The sequence below is a fragment of the Cololabis saira genome, chromosome 16 (assembly GCF_033807715.1).
Source record: "Cololabis saira isolate AMF1-May2022 chromosome 16, fColSai1.1, whole genome shotgun sequence".
NCBI classification, from domain to species: domain Eukaryota; kingdom Metazoa; phylum Chordata; class Actinopteri; order Beloniformes; family Belonidae; genus Cololabis; species Cololabis saira.
In genome coordinates this window covers 548,673-574,457 of record NC_084602.1, presented here as the reverse complement: position 1 = coordinate 574,457, position 25,785 = coordinate 548,673, and the positions used below count along the sequence as shown (strand labels likewise).

The following is a 25,785-nucleotide window of genomic DNA, read 5'->3' as shown; positions in this document are numbered from 1 at the left end:
TGGGATGGCTTAACTCGTATGCAATTGGTCTGTAAGGTCTGCTAAACAAATGCCGTAAAGAATAGTAAAGCTGCGCTTGTTAAAATAGAAGTGCCCCGTCAAAATGTATAATCCCTCTGTAATTTATTGATTACAGGTCTGGGTCCGCGGAGGACGGCGTCCGAGTCCGGACCCGGACCGCGGTCCGCCTGTTAGTGACCTCTGGAGTAGAATGTCTTATTTTCATAACATCTGGGGAGATTGTGGCGAGACTGGTCTACCAGGGTGTTGGTCGCACAGCGTATCTCTTCACCCATGCCAGGCAGCTTTGAAATGGCCAGAATAGCTTACAACTAGTGCTGTTAAGCGATTAAAAAAAATAAATCTAATTAATTACAGGATTTATAATTAATTAATTAATTAATTAATCTAATTAATCACATTTTAATATCATATCTGCTAAAGGTCCCCAAATAAAGAATTTGAATTCTAGGACATTATAAAATTGCAGTGCATGACTGATCAATTGAAAACACTAAGGGCCCGATTTACTAAGATCCTAAATAAAGAGTACTAAATTGCGTGTGCACTGAAAAAGTTTGCGCGTGCTGTTGTTGCGTGTTTTGCGGGTGATCAACTAAGATTGCGTGCGCAATTGATAACAGGTGCAAACCTCAGTATTTAAATGAGGTGTTGCGTGTCTTACGGTTTGCGAGCGCAAACTTTGCGCCATGGAGAGTGGATGGAAAGCAGGATAGTCGCAAGCGCAAAATGAAATTTGACGAGTTGGAGTTAGAGACAGGGTCGGCGCCAGAGCAAATATTCAGAGGGGGCACGAGGCTTATTAGGGCGGGCACAAAATCAGTCCTGTAGGACAGCATTTTAAGGAAAAAAGTGCATTCTCACTGCTTTCCTATTAATAATCTGTCTAAAACATGTGGAGAAATAAAATCACTTAGATGTAAATAATGCAAGGAAGCGCACATTTTACTTTGACTGAAAACGTTTTACTCGTAACACACAACGAGGTCACATACATGTTTTCAATATATCAAGTTGATCCGTTCATGCCCCGACAGAGCGGGGGAACGGCAGGCAGCAGAGCCGGCTGTCAGAGCTGACAGTCGGCTCTGCTGCGCCGGGCGGTGCGCCGGGCGAAGCGCAAAGTGGGGCACAGGTTTTTGTGCAGAGCGAAGCGACCGGTGTACAGAGCTAGATGGCAGAGTCTGGAAGTCAGGCTCTGTTGAAGGGGCTGACTGGACAGACTGCCACCGGGATGGCTGAGTCTGTGTTGGATGGAGAGGAGGATAGTGTAATGGAGGAGGATTTGTTTAAACTTGCTGCAAAGAGGAAAACACCAGAATCCGCAGTTGACAGTGAAAATGTCAACAAAATGTCCAAAAAAAGACTCAGTGTTCCCCCTCTGAGTTAAGCCTTTTTCACATAGAACGGGGTGGCGCAGACTCGGCGCAGAGTCCGCGCAGGTGGAGCAGAGTCGGCGGCGAGTGGGCGCAGACTCGGAGCAAAACAGATATATGCAAATATAACAAAAAAAATTGTTTTTTTTGTAAATGTATTTTTTAAATGTAATTTACGAAGGATGATTTCACGTTCAATAAGATAAGTAATTAATAAAATACAAAGTTTGGCACAAAGGCTTGGCCTGCTTGTGGGCGAGTGGAGGGGGGCACATTAAAAGAAGGTGGCAAGAAGGCGAAGAACTAAAGAAAAAGTGTCCTTTAATAAAACTTGTGCAACCATTTTTAAAATAGCATGCAGCAGAATAAAGACTCTCTCTCTGCGTATTCTTTGATTTTGGATGTCGCCTCCTTGCCACAAGCAGCCATCGCTGCGTAATGCTGGGCAGATTAGCACCTTCCTTTCGAACGTATTAAATACAGACGCATCACAATACGCGCAAAAACTTTCAGGCTTGGTAAATCTCATTGCGCGTGGTAAATGGACCAATTTGCATTTTCCCCTCCCAGTATTTAGTGCGTTCTGGTGGGTACGCCCCATATTCATCAGGGGCAAAAGTACTAAATGAATAGCGTGTGTTATTTTGCGCACGCTATTCTTTGCACGCTGTTAGTAGATCAGCTGGCACCTTGGTTTGCGGGTGCTGTCAAGTTTGCACACGTTTTTACACACGCAAACCTTTAGTAAATCAGGCCCTAAGAAGAGAAGATTTGAAATCCACATTTTTATTGTAGAAGTTTGTTTCATAAATGAAATTCAAAAGAAAAAGCTCAAGCACATCAGCAAACCAATTAGGCCAGGTGCATTATTGAAAAATGCAATACAAATACAGTAAAATAAAAAACATTCAGAAATAAAATAAGGCTGAGTCTCAAATAGGCACTTAAGGGGGTGGTGATCTCGTAGCCCTTGGGGTTGGGGGTCGGCTTGGGGGGTCTGGGGCGCGGGCCTCTGGTGACCCCTGGGGGGCGGTGGGTGGGGCCGCGGGGCCCTGTCCCTAGCCGGTGGGGGCCTTGGGGGCCTGTGGGGGGGGTTGCCTCATGGCGGTGGGGGGGGGTGGCTGGGGAGGGCTCGGGCGGGGGGCTGTGCCTTGGACGTCTCCGGGCCTCCCGGGGGGGGCTGGGCCGTGGACGTGGGGGTCCCACCCGGAGGGCCCGGCTCTGCCTAGTTGGGGGGTGGCTGTCTGCGCTGGGGGGCATTGCTGCCTTGGTCCTCCGTCGCTGGGCGGGGGCCAAGTGCCCCTGCGGATGTGGGGACTCCGTGACCCTTGGGCTGTCCGTCGGGGTGGCCTCGGGGGGGGGGTGGGGCCGGGTCCGGGGATCGGGCCTCCCCTGACCGGGGGGTGCACGGGCGGGCGCGACGGCGGGGTGGCACCATTCCCAGGTATCTATGTCTTATGTTGTCAGTATGAATGGGAGGATGTTGGACCAATTCCCCCTCCGTCTGGGGGCTCCGGGGGCGCCCGTGGAGGTACGGTGGGGCCCTGGCCCGGCTCGGAGGGCCGGCCCCCGTCTACTGGATGGCCGGTGGGGGGACGCGGGTGTCTTATCAGGGCCGGCTTTGCTGGTCCTGCTCCCCCTCTTTCCCCCCCTACACAATTCATATTCATAATTCATACGCACATAGGCGAAAGGCGGGGGGTCCGGGTCGTGGGGGGCACTGTCCCGCGTGGCCCGGCACTCCCCGCCTCACGGTTTTCACAGCAAAATAGACACTGCACATTCAACACTTAATAAATACATTTGACAAGGACACGTAGTTCGGGAGGGGGGGGGGTGTCAATCGATACTTAGCCCTCCCCCCTCCCTGTTTTTATGGCATTAATCACATGCACTCAACACCAGGGGCTGGAGGGGGTCCCACATCACCCGCGTTCCCTCACCGGCCTGGGACAGGTGGGTCGGGTTACCCGGGCCTGGCGGGGCCCGCCGTGCAGCCTGGGGTGCCTTCTGGCGGTGCTGGACCCCCCCGGGGAGGGGGAAACGGTGCGTGATTGTATGTCTGTGTCGGTGAGAATGCGGTATGGAAGGGTCCTGCCATGGAGGATTTGAGCCTCCATTGGCAGGACATCAAAACTTAATAATTTATCAATATTATATTATACAAAGATGGTTATTATTATTATTAGTATTATTATTATTAGTAGTAGTATTAATATTATGTATAGTATATCATATTATTATTAGTATAGATATCGGATAGTTGAATGGATGAATGAATGGGATGCCTGGGTCTGGGGCCCTCCGTTGTCGGGCCTGCACGGGTGTCGCCTTGTTGGGGGGTTCCCTCTCTCCGGGCCCGTCTCCGGTCCCCCCCGCTGCCTCTGCGGCGGGGCGCCCCTCTGGTCTTGGAGGGCCACTTTCGTGGGGGACGGGTGCGCCTGCCCGCGTCGGCGGCCGGGGCGGCTCTGTCTCTCCGGGCAGGCTGGCCCGGAGGGGGTCGTTGGGGGGTCGTTGGCCTGAAGGGTGAGGGCCTCCTGGCCGCGTGTCCGGCCCGGACCGGGTGGCCGGGGATTGCCTGGGTCGCGGTCCGCCGCCGCGGGATCCCTGGCTGCTTCTTCCCGCGCCGTGGGCCCCCCCACCCCACCCCCCCACCCCCCCCCCACCCCCCTCGGCCGCCGCCGGGGGGGGGGGGGCCTCGCAGGCGGTGGATTTGGTTTCTACCGTCATGGTATCAATCATTAATATGTGTGCAGACAAGGTAAAAAAAAAAATACAAAAATATACCAGGTAAGCGCCAACTCCAAAATGCAGAAATCCTGTTATCAGTAATCCAATTATGAAGGCATCTTTAACATCCTCGACCGACAATATGGACAGACAAACGATCCTCCACTTCTGCCAGGAGTCCATTGTGTGCCCGGCAGCAAACTCTGCCCTTTCTTCCCGTCGATAACATTTGGTCCATTGCGTTAAGAGACCAGCTAACCAATTCCATTCCATGTTGCTGGGCAACAATAGCCCTCCTCATCAGAAACGATGCTGGGAAAGTTGCTGGTGACTTCACTCTCCACCAGCAGTTTCCTGATCAGGAATGTTCCTGGGAACGTTGCTGGGAACGTTGCTGGGAACGTTGCTGGTCAACACCAGTTTCCTGATCAGGAATGGTGCTGGGAACATGGCTGGGAACGTTGCTGGCCAACAGCAGCTTTCCTCATCTGAGAGATTAATTTAGGATTCCAATTGGGATTCAAATGTAACCTGATACATTTCATGTTTTCATTAGGTGATTTATTCACGGTACCTACAGTTCCCAGGATTGAAGAGGTGATTAATTGATATATTGATCAGGAAATAGTCCTGAGGCTTATTGGCAATGAGAGGAACCCTGCAGGCCAGCATATCTTTCACATAGCTGCTGGAGGACAGGTGATAGTTCTCATTGATGAGCCAGTTTCCTATTTCAGTGTCTGACAGCCGTCAGAGGCTCTGCAGGCGTTCAAACTCCAGTTAAGCGTATGGGACTAAGGAGGTTTGGTCCGGGTGATTCGTATTCAGCGGACGTGGGTGAGAGTGTCTGCCGCTGAGCTGATCAAGAAGAATTAATCCTTCAGATTTGGACCGGAGGAGCACGATGCACAGATTCTGAATAACGTGACTTCTGCCGCTGCTGCTGCTCGTCTCATCAGCCTGAAGATGAGGGGATGAGTTCATGATGAAAAAAGCTTAAGCTTCCGTCTGCGTCCCGAGCCTTTGTCGTAGACTCAAACCTGGAGCTTTCTGCTCTAATTTGGCTGCCAGCAGGGGGTGGTGGGGGGGTTGGGTGGGTGGGGTTGAGGGTGATGAGGAGTCTCCTAAGTTTCAGCGATGAAGAAGAATGTTTGCTCTGAGATGGAGCTGCTGCTTATTAATGATGGGAAGTTTAATTTGAGCTGCAGAGGGAGGGGGCAAGGTCATCCAACGCTCCATCAGCTGATTCTGCTCAAAGAAGAATTCAAAGATGTCCAACCATCTCCATGTCAGGAAAAAGGTTGCCGTGGAAACCTGCTCCAATCAGAAACTGAGGCTGAACTCCTACCACAGCTTAAAATCTACCAGCCATCACTTTTAAAAACTAAAACACTGATATCCTTTATTTATCCTGTGAGGAAAATTATAGTTGAAATGGAAGAAATATTCTCTTGTTCCATTTTTCTTTTTCTTTATGGATACAACTTTTTGATCTCAAATGGCCATTGCTTTTTCATGATTGAGGGGTCTTATCCAAGCAGTACAACCATCTTCTCCATCTTTAGAGTACCGACTGATTCCACAGTTTTTCACAGAGAAGCAAACAAGTACTAAATGCCTAGAAAAACAACACTTTTAGCCTGATCCAAGGGGCCTGAATCCAGGAGCACCAAGCATTAGGGCAGTGGTCCTCACTCCTGGTCCTCGAGAGCTGCTGTCCTGCATGTTTTTTGATGTTTCCCTGCTCCAGTAAACCCTGACACAGATGACTGTGTCACCAACAGAACTGTGCAGACCTGGAGGAAACATTGGTGATGACCACTAATGAATCAGGTGTGTTGATGCAGGGAAACATCAGAAACCTGAAGGACAGCGGCTCTGGAGGACCAGGAGTGAGGACCATTGCATTAGGGTCTGGATCCAGACCTGCAGTTCCTCTACCGACCACTAGGGTCTGGATCCAGACCTGCAGTTCCTCTACCGACCACTAGGGTCTGGATCCAGACCTGCAGTTCCTCTACTGACCACCAGGGTCTGGATCCAGACCTGCAGTTCATCTACTGACCACCAGGGTCTGGATCCAGACCTGCAGTTCCTCTACAGACCACCAGGGCCTGGATCCAGACCTGCAGGTCCTCTACTGACCACTAGGGTCTGGATCCGGACCTGCAGTTCCTCTACTGCCCACTAGGGTCTGGATCCAGACCTGCAGTTCCTCTACTGCCCACTAGGGTCTGGATCCAGACCTGCAGTTCCTCTACTGACCACTAGGGTCTGATCCAGACCTGCAGTTCCTCTACTGCCCACTAGGGTCTGGATCCAGACCTGCAGGTCCTCTACTGACCACCAGGGTCTGGATCCAGACCTGCAGTTCCTCTACTGCCCACTAGGGTCTGGCCCATAGAGGCACTGTGGGTCCTTGCTTCCTGGATTCAGACTAGACCAAGTCTAATGCTGATATCTTATCTCCCTGTGAAGCTGGTTCTTTTAGGTTGTTGGATGTTTGTTGGATGTTTCGTGACCTAATGCTGGTATCTTCTCCTCTTCCTCAGGTTGGAGCGTCTGGTGGAGGTGTTGAGGAAGAAAGTGGGAACAGGAAGTCTCCGTGCGGTCATTTGATCGATCAAAATCATGCTCCCCTTCATTTATGTTGTTATGTATATGTTTATTCTGTAATTCCTCTGCAGCTCTTTCTGTTTTGGGGATAATTGATCTTCTGAATTTGGGGTTATAATGGTCCTCAAACATATTTGTGTGAAGACGTCAAGATGCCTGTTTGGCATGTTCAGCTTTTAACTGTTTTGAACCTGAATAAAGTGATCGTGATCGGCTCAGTGGTTGTCATGGTTACAGTGACCAGACTGATCAAAACATTCATTTTTTCCTCCTGCAGTAAAAGCCTTCCTTTGACATGGCAGTTCATGTGTGCAGCAGCGTTCTGAAGGTTTTAGCGTTCTGATCCGGCTTCCTTTGCAGAGCCTTCGTCTCCTACCAGTCATCCTCCTCCTCGTCCTCACCTTTGTTCTTGTGTTGATTTAAGATTTGTGTCTCCTCTGAAACAGAAACACTTTAATTTCAGAGGATTCGTGTGACAAATGAGCCGCCGCTCTGACTTCATGTTCCCTAAAAACTTCAAATTAAAAATTGACTTTGACAACTTTCCCTGAGTCACTCCAACTTCAGCAGAGCAGGTGGAGCATCGTCGCCTGGTGACTTTAACCCATCAGCTGTTCACTGCTAGAGACCACCGTGATAAGTGAGGAAGGTCAGAGCTACACAACCTCACTGCCAAACAGGAAACAGATCAGAGCTCTTGGATGCTGCACCAGTCTGATGCCAGTTCCTTTACCAACCACCAGGGTCTGGATCCAGGCCTGTAGAGCAGGTCTGAGAGGACCTGCAGGTTTTTAGTTCCACGTTGGCTTCAGCCCAGAAGTTGGAACGTCTACGTGGACTAGTAGAGCTGGAACCAGGACTAGTAGAGCTGGAACCAGGACTAGTAGAGCTGGAACCAGGACTAGTAGAGTTGGAACCAGGACTAGTAGAGCTGGAACCAGGACTAGTAGAGCTGGAACCAGGACTAGTAGAGTTGGAACCAGGACTAGTAGAGATGGAACCAGGACTAGTAGAACTGGAACCAGGACTAGTAGAGCTGGAACCAGGACTAGCAGAGCTGGAACCAGGACCAGTAGAGCTGGAACCAGGACTAGTAGAGTTGGAACCAGGACTAGTAGAGCTGGAACCAGGACTAGTAGAGTTGGAACCAGGACTAGTAGAGCTGGAACCAGGACTAGTAGAGCTGGAACCAGGACTAGTAGAGTTGGAACCAGGACTAGTAGAGCTGGAACCAGGACTAGTAGAGCGGGAACCAGGACTAGTTGAGCTGGAACCAGGACTAGTAGAACTGGAACCAGGACTAGTAGAACTGGAACCAGGACTAGTAGAGCTGGAACCAGGACTAGTAGAGTTGGAACCAGGACTAGTAGAGCTGGAACCAGGACTAGCAGAGCTGGAACCAGGACTAGCAGAGCTGGAACCAGGACTAGTAGAGTTGGAACCAGGACTAGTAGAGCTGGAACCAGGACTAGTAGAGCGGGAACCAGGACTAGTTGAGCTGGAACCAGGACTAGTAGAACTGGAACCAGGACTAGTAGAGCTGGAACCAGGACTAGTAGAGTTGGAACCAGGACTAGTAGAGCTGGAACCAGGACTAGTAGAGCGGGAACCAGGACTAGTTGAGCTGGAACCAGGACTAGTAGAACTGGAACCAGGACTAGTAGAGCTGGAACCAGGACTAGCAGAGCGGGAACCAGGACTAGTAGAGATGGAACCAGGACTAGCAGAGCTGGAACCAGGACTAGTAGACCTGAAAGCAGGACTAGTAGAGCTGGAACCAGGACTAGTAGAGCTGGAACCAGGACTAGTAGAGTTGGAACAAGGACTAGTAGAGCTGGAACCAGGACTAGTAGAGTTGGAACCAGGACTAGTAGAGGTGAAACCAGGACTAGTAAAGCTGGAACCAGGACTCGCAGAGCTGGAACCAGGACTAGTAGAGCTGGAACCAGGACTAGTAGACCTGAAACCAGGACTAACAGAGCTGGAACCAGGACTAGCAGAGCTGGAACCAGGACTAGTAGAACTGGAACCAGGACTAGTAGACCTGAAACCAGGACTAGTAGACATGGAACCAGGACTAGTAGAGATGGAACCAGGACTAGCAGAGCTGGAACCAGGACTAGCAGAGCGGGAACCAAGACTAGCAGAGCGGGAACCAGGACCAGTAGAGCTGGAACCAGGACTAGCAGAGATGGAACCAGGACTAGTAGAGCTGGAACCAGGACTAGCAGAGCGGGAACCAGGACTAGCAGAGCGGGAACCAGGACCAGTAGAGCTGGAACCAGGACTAGCAGAGATGGAACCAGGACTAGTAGAGCTGGAACCAGGACTAGCAGAGCTGGAACCAGGACTAGTAGACCTGGAACCAGGACTAGTTGAGTTGGAACCAGGACTAGTAGAGCTGGAACCAGGACTAGTTGAGCTGGAACCAGGACTAGTGGAGCTGGAACCAGGACTAGCAGAGCGGGAACCAGGACTAGTAGACCTGAAACCAGGACTAGTAGAGATGGAACCAGGACTAGTAGAGCTGGAACCAGGACTAGTAGAGTTGGAACCAGGACTAGTAGAGATGGAACCAGGACTAGTAGAACTGGAACCAGGACTAGTAGAGCTGGAACCAGGACTAGTAGAACTGGAACCAGGACTAGTAGAGCTGGAACCAGGACTAGTAGAGCTGGAACCAGGACTAGTAGAGCTGGAACCAGGACTAGTAGAACTGGAACCAGGACTAGTAGAGATGGAACCAGGACTAGTAGAGCTGGAACCAGGACTAGTAGAGTTGGAACCAGGACTAGTAGAGATGGAACCAGGACTAGTAGAGCTGGAACCAGGACTAGTAGAGTTGGAACCAGGACTAGTAGAACTGGAACCAGGACTAGTAGAGCTGGAACCAGGACTAGTAGAGGTGAAACCAGGACTAGTAAAGCTGGAACCAGGACTAGTAGACCTGGAACCAGGACTAGTAGACCTGAAACCAGGACTAACAGAGCTGGAACCAGGACTAGCAGAGCTGGAACCAGGACTAGTAGAGATGGAACCAGGACTAGTATAGATGGAACCAGGACTAGCAGAGCTGGAACCAGGACTAGCAGAGCGGGAACCAGGACTAGCAGAGCGGGAACCAGGACTAGTAGAACTGGAACCAGGACTAGTAGACCTGAAACCAGGACTAGCAGAGATGGAACCAGGACTAGTAGAGCTGGAACCAGGACTAGCAGAGCTGGAACCAGGACTAGTAGACCTGGAACCAGGACTAGTAGAGCTGGAACCAGGACTAGTGGAGCTGGAACCAGGACTAGCAGAGCGGGAACCAGGACTAGTAGAGATGGAACCAGGACTAGTAGAGCTGGAACCAGGACTAGTAGAGTTGGAACCAGGACTAGTAGAGTTGGAACCAGGACTAGTAGAGATGGAACCAGGACTAGTAGAGCTGGAACCAGGACTAGTAGAGTTGGAACCAGGACTAGTTGAGTTGGAACCAGGACTAGTAGACCTGAAACCAGGACTAGTAGAGCTGGAACCAGGACTAGTAGACCTGAAACCAGGACTAGTAGAGATGGAACCAGGACTAGTAGAGCTGGAACCAGGACTAGTAGAGTTGGAACCAGGACTAGTAGAGATGGAACCAGGACTAGTAGAGCTGGAACCAGGACTAGTAGAGCTGGAACCAGGACTAGTAGAGTTGGAACAAGGACTAGTAGAGCTGGAACCAGGACTAGTAGAACTGGAACCAGGACTAGTAGAGCTGGAACCAGGACTAGTAGAGGTGAAACCAGGACTAGTAAAGCTGGAACCAGGACTAGTAGACCTGGAACCAGGACTAGCAGAGCTGGAACCAGGACTAGCAGAGCTGGAACCAGGACTAGTAGAGGTGAAACCAGGACTAGTAAAGCTGGAACCAGGACTAGTAGACCTGGCACCAGGACTAGTAGAGCTGGAACCAGGACTAGTTGAGTTGGAACCAGGACTAGCAGAGCTGGAACCAGGACTAGTAGAGCTGGAACCAGGACCAGTAGAACTGGAACCAGGACCAGTAGAACTGGAACCAGGACCAGTAGAACTGGAACCAGGACCAGTAGAACTGGAACCAGGACTAGTAGAGCTGGAACCAGGACTAGTAGAGCTGGAACCAGGACTAGTAGAGATGGAACCAGGACTAGTAGAGTTGGAACCAGGACTAGTAGAGCTGGAACCAGGACTAGTAGACCTGAAACCAGGACGAACAGAGCTGGAACCAGGACTAGCAGAGCTGGAACCAGGACTAGTAGAGTTGGAACCAGGACTAGTATAGATGGAACCAGGACTAGTAGAGCTGGAACCAGGACTAGTAGAGTTGGAACCAGGACTAGTATAGATGGAACCAGGACTAGCAGAGCTGGAACCAGGACTAGCAGAGCGGGAACCAGGACTAGTAGAACTGGAACCAGGACTAGTTGAGTTGGAATCAGGACTAGTTGAGTTGGAACCAGGACTAGTTGAGTTGGAATCAGGACTAGTTGAGTTGGAACCAGGACTAGTAGAGCTGGAACCAGGACTAGTAGAGCTGGAACCAGGACCAGTAGAACTGGAACCAGGACTAGTAGAGCTGGAACCAGGACCAGTAGAACTGGAACCAGGACTAGTAGAGCTGGAACCAGGACCAGTAGAGCTGGAACCAGGACTAGTAGACCTGAAACCAGGACTAGTAGAGATGGAACCAGGACTAGACCTGGAACCAGGACTAGTAGAGCTGGAACCAGGACTAGTAGAGCTGGAACCAGGGCCCTCATTTATCAACCGTGCGTACGCACAGATCTGTGCGTAAAGCGTGCGTACGAGCATTCCCACGCAAAGTATGGTATTTATCAACATGTATCTGTGCGCAGAAACACGTGTAAATATACGCACAGCTCCGACCATGCGTACGCACAAAACCTAGTGGTAGAACAGTAAAACTACAAATAGAACCCATTAAAAGAGTCTCAAACTTTACATGTGAAGTTTGAGATCGCTGAACTGTGACTGAACGGGGAACATGCACATGTTCCCCGTTTCCTCCAATTATAAAAATTATCCATAAGACATCAGACATTTTGAATAATTTGTGTGACAAGCTATAAAAGACAGCTTTGGCAGGACGACCTGAAAAGAAAATACAAGTACCATGGCTTATCTTGCAGTGTTGGAGGATTTAGAGACCGTGCGCTCCGCAAAAACACGCTCCACAGAGAGCGCGTTTTCAAAGAGCGCACTGATCTGTTGATCAGTGAGAGCACGGAGCGGCTGCTCAGCAGGTAGCGCTTCCCCAAAAACATTCTGATGGATTTATGCCGTGATTTACAACCTATAATGGAGCGAGAGACAAAACGCAAGCCATCCCAGTCACATCCAGCTCCGTCCACCCTGGGATTTTTTGCCACCGCAACATTTTGACATATGCGGCATTTCGCAGCCGATACTAAGCAAAATCATGCCGGCAGTGTTGGATGCAATAATTTCTCTGGCCATAATTTACACCCAGTTTCCATACGCACATCACCAAATCGAAATTAAACGAGGATTTCATGCGATCGCCGGATTCCCAAACATAATTGGAGCTAGATTGCACCCACATTGCCATAAAAGCACCATCACATAATGAATTCAGTTACGTGAACATGAAAGGATTTCATTCAATCAATGCACAAATAATCTGCGATGCAACTATGTCTCTGTTGCCCGTCGTTGCCCGATGGCCTGCAGGAACGCAACACATTTATTCTGCAGAACAGCTCGGTTGGTGTTTGCACCTCCAAGCAGGAGCTTTTGACTCCAACCAAATCTTAATTTATGGATAATCTTCCAAGAAATATCAAACATGGTCAACATAATTATTTTACTAGGTAAATATCACATACATAAATGCAAATGGAATAACAGAAAACCCCTCCATTGTACATCTGAAAAATGAATGTAAACTGTATTTAGCGGCCAGTGTTTCTCAATCCTGTTCCTCATGGGCCCCTGTCCTGCATGTTTTAGATGCTACCCTGCTTCAGCACACCGTGATAAAAGTACCTGTGTCATCAACAGAGCTGTGCAGACATTGGTGACAAGCTAATTAGGACCATTAATTAGAATCAGGTGTGTTGGTGCAGGGAAACATCTAAAACATGCAGGACAGGGGCCCACGAGGACCAGGATTGAGAAGCGTCTCTAAAACTAATCCGTGAAAAAAACGATATTGCCAAAAGCTTATATGAAACAATGTCTTTGTTTCTTAATGTTTATTAATACACTTCCCATAGCTTGTCAGTAAATGTATTTTTTTTTGCTCTCAACCCCCCCAAATGTTGAATATCTGTAGATAATTGATTATTTTGTTTCATTTGCCTTTTGTTGTAAACTCTACAGAATTTGGTTCAATAAAGTTTGTAAACCTCCAAGCGGGAGCTGTTGTTGCTCCATATATGGTCAATTGGAGGCGTTTCTGAATGCAAATGACGGTAACCGTGCACGAGCACGGCAGTTTAGAACAGGTGGGATTTATCATCACTGATGTGCGTACGACCAGCGTCCGCACGTTTGATAAATCCGGATTTTTTTGTACTTACACACATTCTAAATTTCACTCCTACGACAGAATTTAGGACCTTTTCTACGCACTGTTGATAAATGAGGGCCCAGGACTAGACCTGGAACCAGGACTAGTAGAGCTGGAACCAGGGCCCTCATTTATCAACCGTGCGTACGCACAGATCTGTGCGTAAAGCGTGCGTACGAGCATTCCCACGCAAAGTATGGTATTTATCAACATGTATTTGTGCGCAGAAACACGTGTAAATATACGCACAGCTCCGACCATGCGTACACACAAAACCTAGTGGTAGAACAGTGAAACTACAAATAGAACCCATTAAAAGAGTCTCAAACTGTATGTGAAGTTTGAGATCGCTGAACTGTGACTGAACGGGGAACATGTGCACATGTTCCCGTTTCCTCCAATTAATAAAAATTCTCCATTAGTAATTTAGACATTTTGAATAATTGGTGTGACAAGCTATAAAAGACAGCTTTGGCAGGACGACCTGAAAAGAAAATACAAGTACCATGGCTTATCTTGCAGTGTTGGAGGATTTAGAGACCGTGCGCTCCGCAAAAACACGCTCCGCGCAGAGCGCGTTTTAAAAGAGCGCTGATCTGTTCAGTGAGAGCACGGAGCGGCTTCTCAGCAGGTAGCGCTTCCCCAAAAACATTCTGATGGATCTATGCTGTGATTTAGCTCCATCCCAGTCACATCCAGCTCCTGTCCACCCTGGGATGTTTGTCCACCGGAACATTTCAGAGAGAGATTGGAGACATGCGGCATTTCGCAGCAGAATCATGCCGGCAGTGTTGTATGCAATAATTTCTCTGGCCCTAATTTACACCCAGTTTCTATACACACATCACCAACAAGCCCAAATTAAACGAGGATTTCACGCCATCGCCGGATTCCCAAACATAATTGGAGCTATATTGCACCCAAATCACAATAAAAGCACCATCACATAATAAATTCAGTTACGTGAACATGAAAGGATTTCATTCAATTAATGCACAAATAATCTGTGATGCAACTATGTCTCTGTTGCCCGTCGTTGCCCGGTGGCCTGGAGGAACGCACGACTCATTTATTCTGCAGAACAGCTTTATTGGTGTTTGCACCTCCAAGCAGGAGCTTTTGACTCCAACCAAATCTTAATTTATATGGATGATCTTCCAAGAAATATATCAAACATGGTCAACATAATTATTTTACAAGCCAAATATCACATACAAAAATGCAAATGGAATAACAGCAAACCCTCCATTGTACATCTGAAAAATGAATGTAAACTGTAGTGTTTCTCAATCCTGCTCCTCGTGGGCCCCTGTCCTGCATGTTTTAGATGTTACCCTGCTTCAGCACACCGTGATAAAAGTACGTGTGTCATCAACAGAGTTGTGCAGACCTTGGTGACAAGCTAATTAGGACCTTTAATTAGAATCAGGTGTGTTGGTGCAGGGAAACATCTAAAACATGCAGGACAGGGAACACGAGGACCAGGGTTGAGAAACACTGTCTTAAACTGATGCGTGGAAAAAAACGATATTGCCAAAAGCTTATATGAAACGATGTCTTTGTTTCTTAATTTTTATTAATACACTTCCCATAGCTTGTCAGTAAATGTATCTTTTTTTTTTTTTGCTCTCAACCCCCCCAAATGTTGAATATTTGTAGATAATTGATTATTTTGTTTCATTTGCCTTTTGTTGTAAACTCTACAGAATTTTGTTCAATAAAGTTTGTAAACCTCCAAGCGGGAGCTGTTGTTGCTCCATATATGGTGAATTGGAGGCGTTTCTGAATGCAAATGACGGTAACCATGCACGAGCACGGCAGTTTAGAACAGGTGGGATTTATCATCACTGATGTGCGTACGACCAGCGTCCGCACGTTTGATAAATCCGGATTTTTTTGTACTTACACACATTCTAAATTTCACTCCTACGACAGAATTTAGGACCTTTTCTACGCACTGTTGATAAATGAGGGCCCAGGACTAGAACCTGAAACCAGGACTAGTAGACCTGAAACCAGGACTAGTAGAGCTGGAACCAGGACTAGACCTGGAACCAGGACTAGTAGAGCTGGAACCAGGACTAGAACCTGAAACCAGGACTAGCAGAGCTTTAACCAGGACTAGAACCTGAAACCAGGACTAGTAGAGCTGGAACCAGGACTAGTAGACCTGAAACCAGGACTAGTAGAGCTGGAACCAGGACTAGACCTTGAACCAGGACTAGTAGAGCTGGAACCAGGACTAGAACCTGAAACCAGGACTAGCAGAGCTTTAACCAGGACTAGAACCTGAAACCAGGACTAGCAGAGCTTTAACCAGGACTAGAACCTGAAACCAGGACTAGCAGAGCTGTAACCAGGACTAGAACCTGAAACCAGGACTAGCAGAGCTTTAACCAGGACTAGAACCTGAAACCAGGACTAGCAGAGCTGTAACCAGGACTAGAACCTGAAACCAGGACTAGCAGAGCTCTGCATGACCCTGCTGTCACTAGTCCTGCTGCTGGAGAATTAAACCCGGTGCAGTTAGGCAATTCATCAGTCATTGAAGCCGCTAAGTGGCCCTGCGAATGACTGGTGATCTGTCCAGGGTGAACCTGCCTCTCGCCTGAAAATAGCTGGACACCCCCGTGACCCTGCAAAGGATAAAGCAGGTATAGATAATGGATGGATGGATGAAGTCACTAAATCTAATTAGATAACTTGATGATAGCTAACCACTGGCTGTGATGGCTATCAATCAAAAGACCACGCCTCTCATCAAGCATACATTTGTAATTTTTTTTATGATATTATGGATGATTTGGATTGTGGAAAGTGTTAGATGAGGCACCAACATAGCTACTATGAGTTGTGTCACAGACGAACCTTCAGATCATCAGAATTGTGTTGAAAGCAGGACTAGAACCTCATAACAGGATTATTACCTAGACTAATATTTACACTCTGGTTTAGATGGTAGGTATTATCTTGCTGTAATTCTATTTTCACATAAGGTGCTTTTAATTTCCCTATGAGAGTCTGAAAAGGGACAAACCGTTGAATTTAAAACTCTAAAAGAGGATGTTGTGTGTACTCCAGCACCCAGAACCACTCCATGCTGTATGAGCTTCAGGTTCATCAGTGTAAAGACTTGAATATGACCGTGACCGTATGATCTCCAGAACCCGCTTCTTAGATCTGAAACAACAAGAACATGCGGAAGATTCACCCAAGAAATGCTTAAAGTGAAAACTAAAGCTGCTGCAAACTGGAAACTCCTCTTTTAATGAAGATGTCGTGGAGACACTGGTGCTCCATCTGTGTGTGTGTTTGTGTGCTGGGGGGTGGCTGCCCCCCACCACGGGCTGGTTGCCATGGTGACAGCAGACAACTCGTGGTCGACTTGGGTGTTCTGTTCTTAATCCTGCAGCCGTTAATCTGCTTGTTCTCAAGAAAGGCCGAGTTTGTTGAAGCTCGAACTTCTGACGCCACCTGGCAGTGTGTGTGTGTGTTTTGGGGTCTCTCTGATCTCTTGTTAACTCTAAGATCACGTTCAGACACTTCACAACAGCAGCAGAAGCCCCTCCCCTTCTGATTGGCTGTTTCTGAACTCACTTCCTGTTTGTACATTGAAACCATTATCTCAGAACCATCAGAGGAAAGTTCTGTCTTCGTCAACGACTTCGGTATGAATCTGAATCCGCCATCCTTGTGCAGTTGAAGATACCTCTAATCTACTCCAGAACCAGAACTGGGCCCGCTGTTTCTGTTATTACATATTGTAACCCTGACCTTCTCACGTTGCATGTTCCTGGGTCAGACACCACCCGTGGAGGCTTCTCGGTGCTTCGTTAGACATCGGGCTGGCAGCAGCTGAGAAACAGTAGGTTTCGCTGTGAACTAAAAATAAAATGAGTTAAAAATGCAATAGACTAAAGTGAGCAGAAGTATGGGAACCCCCCTTTCATGTCCAGGGCCATCCATCAATCTGCTCAGGCCTTTACTGGAACTGTATTTATTTATACTAACTGTATTCGTATTTATTCTGAAGTGCAACACCCATTTTGATACTTTTTTCTCTCAAGTAATGTCAGCTAACACCACACACTGCAGTCCAGTGGGGACTACACTAATACCACATACATTTGTTGCTTATATAATTCTACCTGATGAGACACACAGAGTTGTCATCAATGTGAAATCTAACTAGGGAAACAACAACGGTCCCTGTACCCGGTTGGGGGCACCGCAGGTCTGGATCCAGACCCTGGTGGTCAGTAGGAGAAACCGCAGGTCTGGATCCTGACCCTAGTGGTCAGTAGAGGAACTGCAGGTCTGGATCTAGACCCTAGTGTTCAGTAGAGGAACTGCAGGTCTGGATCCAGACCCTGGTGGTCAGTAGAGGAACTGCAGGTCTGGATCTAGACCCTAGTGTTCAGTAGAGGAACTGCAGGTCTGGATCCAGACCCTGGTGGTCAGTAGGAGGAACTGCAGGTCTGGATCCAGACCCTGGTGGTCAGTAGAGGAACTGCAGGTCTGGATCCAGACCCTGGTGGTCAGTAGAGGAACTGCAGGTCTGGATCCAGACCCTGGTGGTCAGTAGAGGAACTGCAGGTCTGGATCCAGACCCTGGTGGTCAGTAGAGGAACTGCAGGTCTGGATCCAGACCCTAGGCAAAGCAAGGCAAGGCAAGTTTATTTGTATAGTACAATTCAACAACAAGGTTATTCAAACTGCTTAACAAACCATTAAAACATACCGTAAATAAAAAGCATGAATAAAATTCTAAACAAAAAAAAAAGATAAGAAAGAGATCAGAACAATAGAGCCCTAGTGGTCAGGAACGGCAGGTCTGGATCCATAGTGGTCGGTAAGAGGAGCCGCAGTTGGTTTAGGTGAGCGTCTGCATGAGTTTCTGGTTTGGTTTCGGGCCGTTGAGTGCCTTTGTTAGGCCCAATCCCAATACACTCCCTACTTTTCTTCACTAGCCCTTCTTTTCTTCACTACCCCTAAAAAAGAAGGGACAGATTTTAGGACACTTGAAATCTTCCCAGGTGCCTGTCCCAATACTCCCCCTACCCCTCGTTTTCATCCCTACTCCTAATCAGGAAGCTGAGAGCTAAAAGCTGTTTTAATTTCAGCTGTAGCGCTGTTAATATGCCACTTTATTAAGTTTTAATATTTTTTCAGGCGTAAAAGTAACCGTTAATATCCCCAACCTGGGCTCAGTTTATCCAAATAACGCCTGTTAAGAAATTTGCTCAGAAAATTTCGGGATTTCTGCCTGTCTGCCGGCTCCGGAGCTGATTTATGGTTCGGTGTACGGCGCGCGTCGCCGCGTAACCTACGCCGTAGGCTCTGCGTCGATTTAACACGGAACCATAAATCAGCTCCGCTATCTTCACTTCAGCTTTATCTGAAAGTGTGTAAATTACCCAGATAACAGCTGGATTACTTTGTGGTTTCTGAAAACTATTATATCAGAAACATCCAAAACAAATCTGACGAGTCACAGGATTATTTCTCTCTATTTCTCACAAAAAAATGCTTGCTCCCTCGGTCACAATCTGAGACGAGTCTGCAAATGATATTTGCCCTCGGTCGGCGAGTCAAATTGACGCAGAGCCTACGGCGTAGGTTACGTACACTGTAAACGATTGTCATGTAAATTAACAGTAAAATACTGGCAGCAGGGTTGCCAGTATTTTACTGTTAATTTTACAGTTATCCTACTGTTATCTAGTTTACAGTATATTACTGTAATAATACCATGTACTGATTTACAGTACATTACTGTTTTTTCTTGATTTCACAGTAGACTACTGGCAGCAGGGTTGCCAGTATATTACCGTTTTTTCTACAGTTTGCTTACTGTAAACTTAATTTACAGTTTATTACTGTTATAATACTATCTAGTAAAACACAGTATATTGCTGTATTTTATTGGATTTACAGTAAACTAGTGGCAAGGTAGCCACAATATTGTTTTTTATATTAACATCAGAATTTTACCATAATCCCAAATAAAGTACCATGCAGTCATTTTTGTAAAGAGCATATTACTAGCAATTAGCAAATAAGCAAATTTAACGTGGTATTCTATACAACATACTGAATGATTCAGTTAACTTAAATGCAGCAATAAAAATCTATGGAAAAGAAGAGACTTAGAAAATATTAGATCAATTATATAAGTCAACATTTATTTGTAAAGAGGCAGTATGAACTTAAACAAACAGTTTTTTTCCCCATTACAGTTGGAAATTTCAAATGTGCATAACAGAATAAGGCAGCCCATTCTTTCATCAACTGTGAACACAATGAACACTTTTTAATAAACTTCGAGGAATTATGCATCTTGCCATTGCAAGTAGTGCTGCCTTTTTAATACAAAATACATAAACAATCATTTTTCTGCAGTGTTCTACAGCATAAATACCCACATTTTTTAATATAGCAAATTCAGTAGAAAGGAGAAAGACAAAAGACAAAAAATGGGCAATAACCGTGGCTACACTGATGTGAAGTTCCTGGGTAGAGAGATCTCACTGACCTACATGAAATCCCACTCAAAGTCTATGAGGTTGTTCAGAAGAGAGGACACACGGGGGTTGACTGTGACTCTTCTGAAGGACTCTCCCTGTCTTCTTGGAGACAATCTTGCCCCGGCTGGCCTTGGTCCCTTTTTCTGGGTTGATCCCAATGAAGCGCCTGAAAAACACAGTAGTCTGAGAGTAGAGGTTGGAAAAAATAGTCTGCTGCTATATAAAATAGGGCTGGGTGATATGGACAATATCAAAATACTTTTGACTGGATACCTCAATATCGATGTTGTGATGATACTGTAGGGATGACTACTGTTGCTTTCTACTGGTGCTTTTTTTACCATTAGCGTGAGAAAAACAATCAAGAAGCCTATAGAAAATCAAAACTCTAAACAAACAGTGACAGGAACTACAGCCAATCAGATAACTTCAAGCAAAGTGACAAGAACCATAATGGCTCATATCGCATGGAGATTTCAATTGTGGTTAAGTATATCCAAAAATGATAAAAAATACATGTACGTTGAATAGATTTCTAATAGATATACAGAAAAAGTTAAACATTAGCTCTAAATGAAGATTATAAACCACATAATCTAAATATTCAATAAATTGACGTACTTTAGAAGACACTTCATGTCATACTCTATATTCAATCTATGTCACAGGGTTTTCAGACAGTGTATCCAATAGCATAATAGAAAATTCTGTGATTCATGGATTGAATATAGAGCCTATAGACATGAAGTGTCTTCCTTTAAGTACCTTGGATTATTGTATATTTAAATTATGTGGTTTATAAAGTTATTTTAGAGCTTATGTTTAACTTTTTCTGAATAACAATTAAAAATGTATTTACATAAATATATATTTTTAACATTTTTTGGATATACTTAACCACAATTCAAATCTCTATGCAATATGAGACATTATGGTTCTTGTCACTTTGTTTGAAATGATCTAATTGGCTGTCGTTACTCTCACTGTTTGTTAAGAGTTTTGATTTGCTGTACGCTTCTCGATTGTTTTTTTCACCCTATTGGTGGAGCATGATCTCGTCTAATCACCATCAGATATGTTATTAGGTATATTACATACTAGTGCCTGTGTTCCACTATTATTGATCTTGAAGATCTAAATAAGAGAAATGCATATAGAATCAGAGTTTGCGACACTTTTTTTTGTCTCAGATATCTTGTCTCAAAACATGATATCAATATAAAATCAATATATTGCCCAACCCTAATATTAAGTGGTCATTAAGTTAAGGGTTTAAGATGCACATGAATGAATGTGAGAAAGAGATAGGACAATAGACCTTTTTCACAGCAGCCATTTTGATATGAAATGGCAGGGAAACACAGGTGTTACTAATATATTGTGGTTCCATTCCATTTTTAGTGTAGCAGAGTCTTTCCAGTGAGTTAACATTAACAATACCCGGACCCTGGCCGTGTAATGGAATGGAACCTTCATTAGTGTCATTAGTAACACTTGGGTTTAGCCTACAATTTCATGTCAAAATGAGTGCTTTGAATAAGGTCTGTTGGACAACACAGGCCTTACCTTTGAATGAATTCAAGTGTACAGGCAGCCTCCTCTTGGTACTGTAGATTGCAGATGTAGTACACTGAAAACAGAGTAGCAAGACATGACCCTCAAGGCTGATCATCCAGCGTCCAGCAGTCACACGCTCTGTTCCACCTGAAACGTGAAATTAGAGTAATTTCAGAAAGCATCTTGACATGTATAAATATCTGTATTTGGAAGAACAGTCATGCTTTGCTGGGATATAGATAACTTTAAAAGCTCATCTTATATGAAAAATACAGTATGTCACTTCACTGAACACATACCGAGCAGTATTAGACGAGGAGTCGAGGGTAGGGTGAGGGTCTTCTCTACATCAGCCACTGTTGCAGACATCTGTAGGGCACAGACAACATAAGTGTAGGGAGCATATTAGTTCCATGAGATGAATTTTAAAATGGCAACAATTCAATGCAATAAAAATGAAGAAAGAAGAGAAACAAACCTAGGTCTCCAAGAACACAGCTTGTGACAGAGAAATTGTTGGTCATAATATACTTTCAATATTTCTTAAACTTATGATTAAACTTGCTCTGCTAAAGTTAGTCTTTTGACGTTAGCTGTTAATGTTACCACTAAAGATATCCATGCAACTCAAACTCAACTCAACTTCCTTTTATTGCCACACGGCTAGGCCGGTGGAATTAGTTTCACAGTGCAGGTGGTAGCTGCAACAAAACACCACAACAGTACAAAAAGACAGAACCTTTTCCAGAGGAAAAAGACAGTAATAACATGTGAATAACATGTCAATTCATGTGAAAATGCACAGAAACAGAGGACAAACTCCAAAATCCCCAAAATAGAGGCACAATAATGCTTCTAGCTGCAAACCAACCAAACAAAAAACTAAACAAAAAAGCAATATGACTAACTCACCTACAATAATTATATTGTATGCTAAACAACACTACTATACTGTCCTGCAAAGTTAGATCTACTGATAAAACACGGTTTAAAGATATTGAAATAATTGTACAAGATTAATCACCAGACAGATAAAAGATATTTCAACTTACCGTGTGATTTGCTCATAAAGTGCAGGATTCAGATGGATAATCCTCAAAAAGAAAGTCCAGAGATGGCTTCAACTGTTCTGCATGCCTCCTCTAGAAATGCAGTAGTGTTCTGTTGATTCAAACATCGCTCCCAAAATGCAACGCTATTTACGGTATATTACAGTATTTTATGGGAAACGGCAAACTGCCCATCGATATTGCCCAGAATGCATTGTTTTCTACAGTATATTACCGTTTTAATGAAAAACAGTATGCTACTGTCAGAATTTGACTGTTTTTTTACAGCATTTTGTTACAGTGTAGCCTACGGCGTAGTTTACGTAGCCTACGGCGTAGCTTACGTAGCCTACGGCGTAGCTTACGTAGCCGACGGCGTAGCTTACGTAGTCTATGGAAGGGATGAAAACGAGGGGTAGGGGGAGTATTGGGACAGGGCCTTAGTCTGAATCTGTGCCGTTAGCACTTTTCTCTGGACTACAGTTGAGGCCGTGACGCGGGTCACACCCACTGTTTTGTACTTCTCACCCTGAGCAGAAATAGGCGGTTTCAGGCTGTTGAAATTAGCTGAGCGATTGCCGCTGAGGCGACTTCTGGTATTTCACCACACTTGGTGCGCTGAAGAGTCAGCGTTGTTACTGCCCACTTCGGGTTAAGACCACATAGGTTAAAGACCTGCGTGAGTCCACCAAGTAGAGTTACAAGTGTCCAACCCCGTACAACCAAAGTAGTGCAAAATGTGTTTCAAAACCAGCCCAGTCATCTATGGGTATAGACCAAAACGTGCCTCCCGTAGGCAGCGCAATCCGCAAAACCTGTGTTGTCCCGTGGTAGACTCGTCTGCCACATCCTCTGTTACCTTTGGTTCATGGAACTGTCAAGTACAGAGTTAACAAAACAGAGTTAATCAGTTAATTGTTACAACTCTCAGACATTCAGGTCCTAGCCCTGACAGACCCGCCCAGAAAACACAGATACACCAGCTGCTCTATCCGTAGATGGAGAATTCACTCAAACACCTCGCTCTGCTGGACGAGGAGGTGGTTCAGGCATTCTAATATCCAAAAAGTGGATTTTCATCCATTTATCCATTTGTCCCATTACTAACTACTCATCACTTGAATATCACGCAGTAAAGATCTCTAAGCCCTTCACTGCTTACATTCCGGTCATATACCACCTTCCAGGAGGCAACATAGATGAGTTCATCTCTGAAATGGACATTCCTGATGATGGCTCTCCACTAATTGTACCGGGAGACATGAACATTCACATTGGTTTAATATGGGACAGATGATGGTCTCCTATGGTGTAGATATGAGATCAGCTGAAGGTCTGCAGAGTTCCTCATCCAGGTCATGGAGGGCCCTTGACCAGGTCCACAGGTTTCAGGTCTGAACAGATCTGATTAGACAGTACTCTGAACCAGATGCTGGAGCCGGAAACATGTAAAACCTGCAGCATCCCCCAAGACCGAGGCAGAGACAGACGGTCCCCCGCTACAGCAGCTTCTTTCTGATCAGCTTAGATGAGGTTTGTTCATTTATGGAAAGATAAATCCATGAATCTGCGGGTGCAGCACTTGTCTTCAGTTTTCATGTTTGGTTATTTTTATATTGATATCTGATCAGGTTATCAATTTATCGGGGTGACCAGTGTGGTCATTGTCAGTTTTATTCATTTTCATCTCTGTGGTTTCTTCTGCCACCCTTGTGGGTTCAGATCTCTGGTTCTGCTCCTCCGCCAGCCATCCTGCTATAATATGAGCCATATGTTGTCCGTGGGAGGCCCAGCCTCAGGGCCCTTCGTCAGCGGCGACAGCCCCAGCCTCAGCCCTCCAAAGCCCCAGGCCTCTTTTCTCTGCCTTCTGGCGGAAGATGTTGGCCTCAATGTGGCGGCCCTCGGCCCCTTTCTTCCCTCGCCTTTCATTCCCCCACTAGAAAGATGTGAACGGGGGCCCGGGGCCACTCAGGCCTTTTGATGGGGATTGGAATTAATTATCTCCAATAACACAATTGTTCCCGGTCAACGAAAAGAGCAAAGACGCCCCCCAGAATCAGAGGCGAGCAGACAGAGAGCCGGCGCTTTCATTCAGACATACGAAGAAGTTTATTAGCGCTTTGTGAGCCGCTAATGTGGATCAGCCAGGAGGTTGGTGGTCCTCGTGGGGGAGGGGCTCTCGGGGGGTAACTGGCAGCGTTTTCATGGTCATTCTGGTCAGACGGGTTCATTATCCTCCTCATTCATCTCTGCTCACGCAAAACCGCACATTTTAGACACGCGGCCCAACCGGATCGGAGGATCTGGATAGGACCTTCATCAGAATGGATCTGTTTCATCACATTATATATTTTATGTATTTATCTTTTTTTTTTTCTGTGGTGTTTTTTTTTAAATTCCAAATACAAAGGTGTCTTGTGAGTTGTGAGAGCGAATGTGAATAATACTGTCGATCAGAACAGCAGTGATTTTATTCTGTTGTTTAATTTGCTAAAATCACTTGATAGCTCTGAGGTGGATTTGACCCTCCAGCAGGTCCACGTGGGCTCATATGGGTTAATAGTGTCCTGTGAGGGTAGAAGTGGGTTATGTGGACTGGGGATAAGAACGTGGGGAAACTCTGAGGGTCCCTTCCAGCACAATTGTCGAACTCATGGCCAGGGCCAGATTTAGCGAGGCCCACTAAGGTGGGCAGACTGAAATGTAGCGTGGGCGACGCAAAAAAATATGCTATCATCATATCAGTTCATCTATCTTCTCCTTCTTTGACCAACAGTACGTTAACCCAATTACCCTTCCTGACACTGCCTGGGCTTGGGACCGGCACAAATAGGACACTGGCTTGTGCCCTGTTGAGGATGCATTTATTTTATGTTTTTTGCTTTTTTTTTTTTGCTTTTTTTTTGTTAGATTTTTTTTTATATCTATCAATCAATCGTACCCTACAGCGTAGGCTTTGCGTTGATTTAAAAGGTCCCGGTGCAGGCTGGTTGCTCCAGAGCCTGCACAGCACCGCAGCACCTCCACCCGCACCGGTGTTGGAGAGAAGCGTCTCGGAGGCTTTTACTTATAGGCTTAAAGAAACGATGCATGTCGGCGAATCGGCGATGTCGCTCTCTTTCTTGATACCAGCAGAGTGGGCAGACGGGAGCACCGAGGCAGTGATTATAAACTTGATTTTATTTTAGACAAAAAAACACTGAAACGTATTTTCTCATTTTCTGTGTTTGAGCATGTATAAATCCTGATTGGTGGATCTGTTGCTGGAGGCGTATGTGTAGGGGGTTTTCGACACGGCTCGTTCTCCCTCAAGCCTGAATTATGGTTCAGCGTACCCTACGCCGTAG

General features: G+C 46.2%; 1 protein-coding gene across 5 annotated transcripts in view; it reads left to right on the top strand.

The window, feature by feature from the left end:
• mipol1 (mirror-image polydactyly 1) overlaps positions 1-7,584 on the top strand; it is a 178,450-nt gene extending 170,866 nt beyond the window's left edge. For all 5 annotated transcript variants that reach the window (XM_061743488.1, XM_061743487.1, XM_061743485.1 and 2 more), the window contains one exon: positions 6,680-7,584. In XM_061743488.1, coding sequence (XP_061599472.1) covers positions 6,680-6,746 — 67 coding nt within the window. In that variant the 3' untranslated portion in view covers positions 6,747-7,584. The remainder of the gene's footprint in view (positions 1-6,679) is intronic.
• Positions 7,585-25,785: the final 18,201 nt, after the last annotated feature.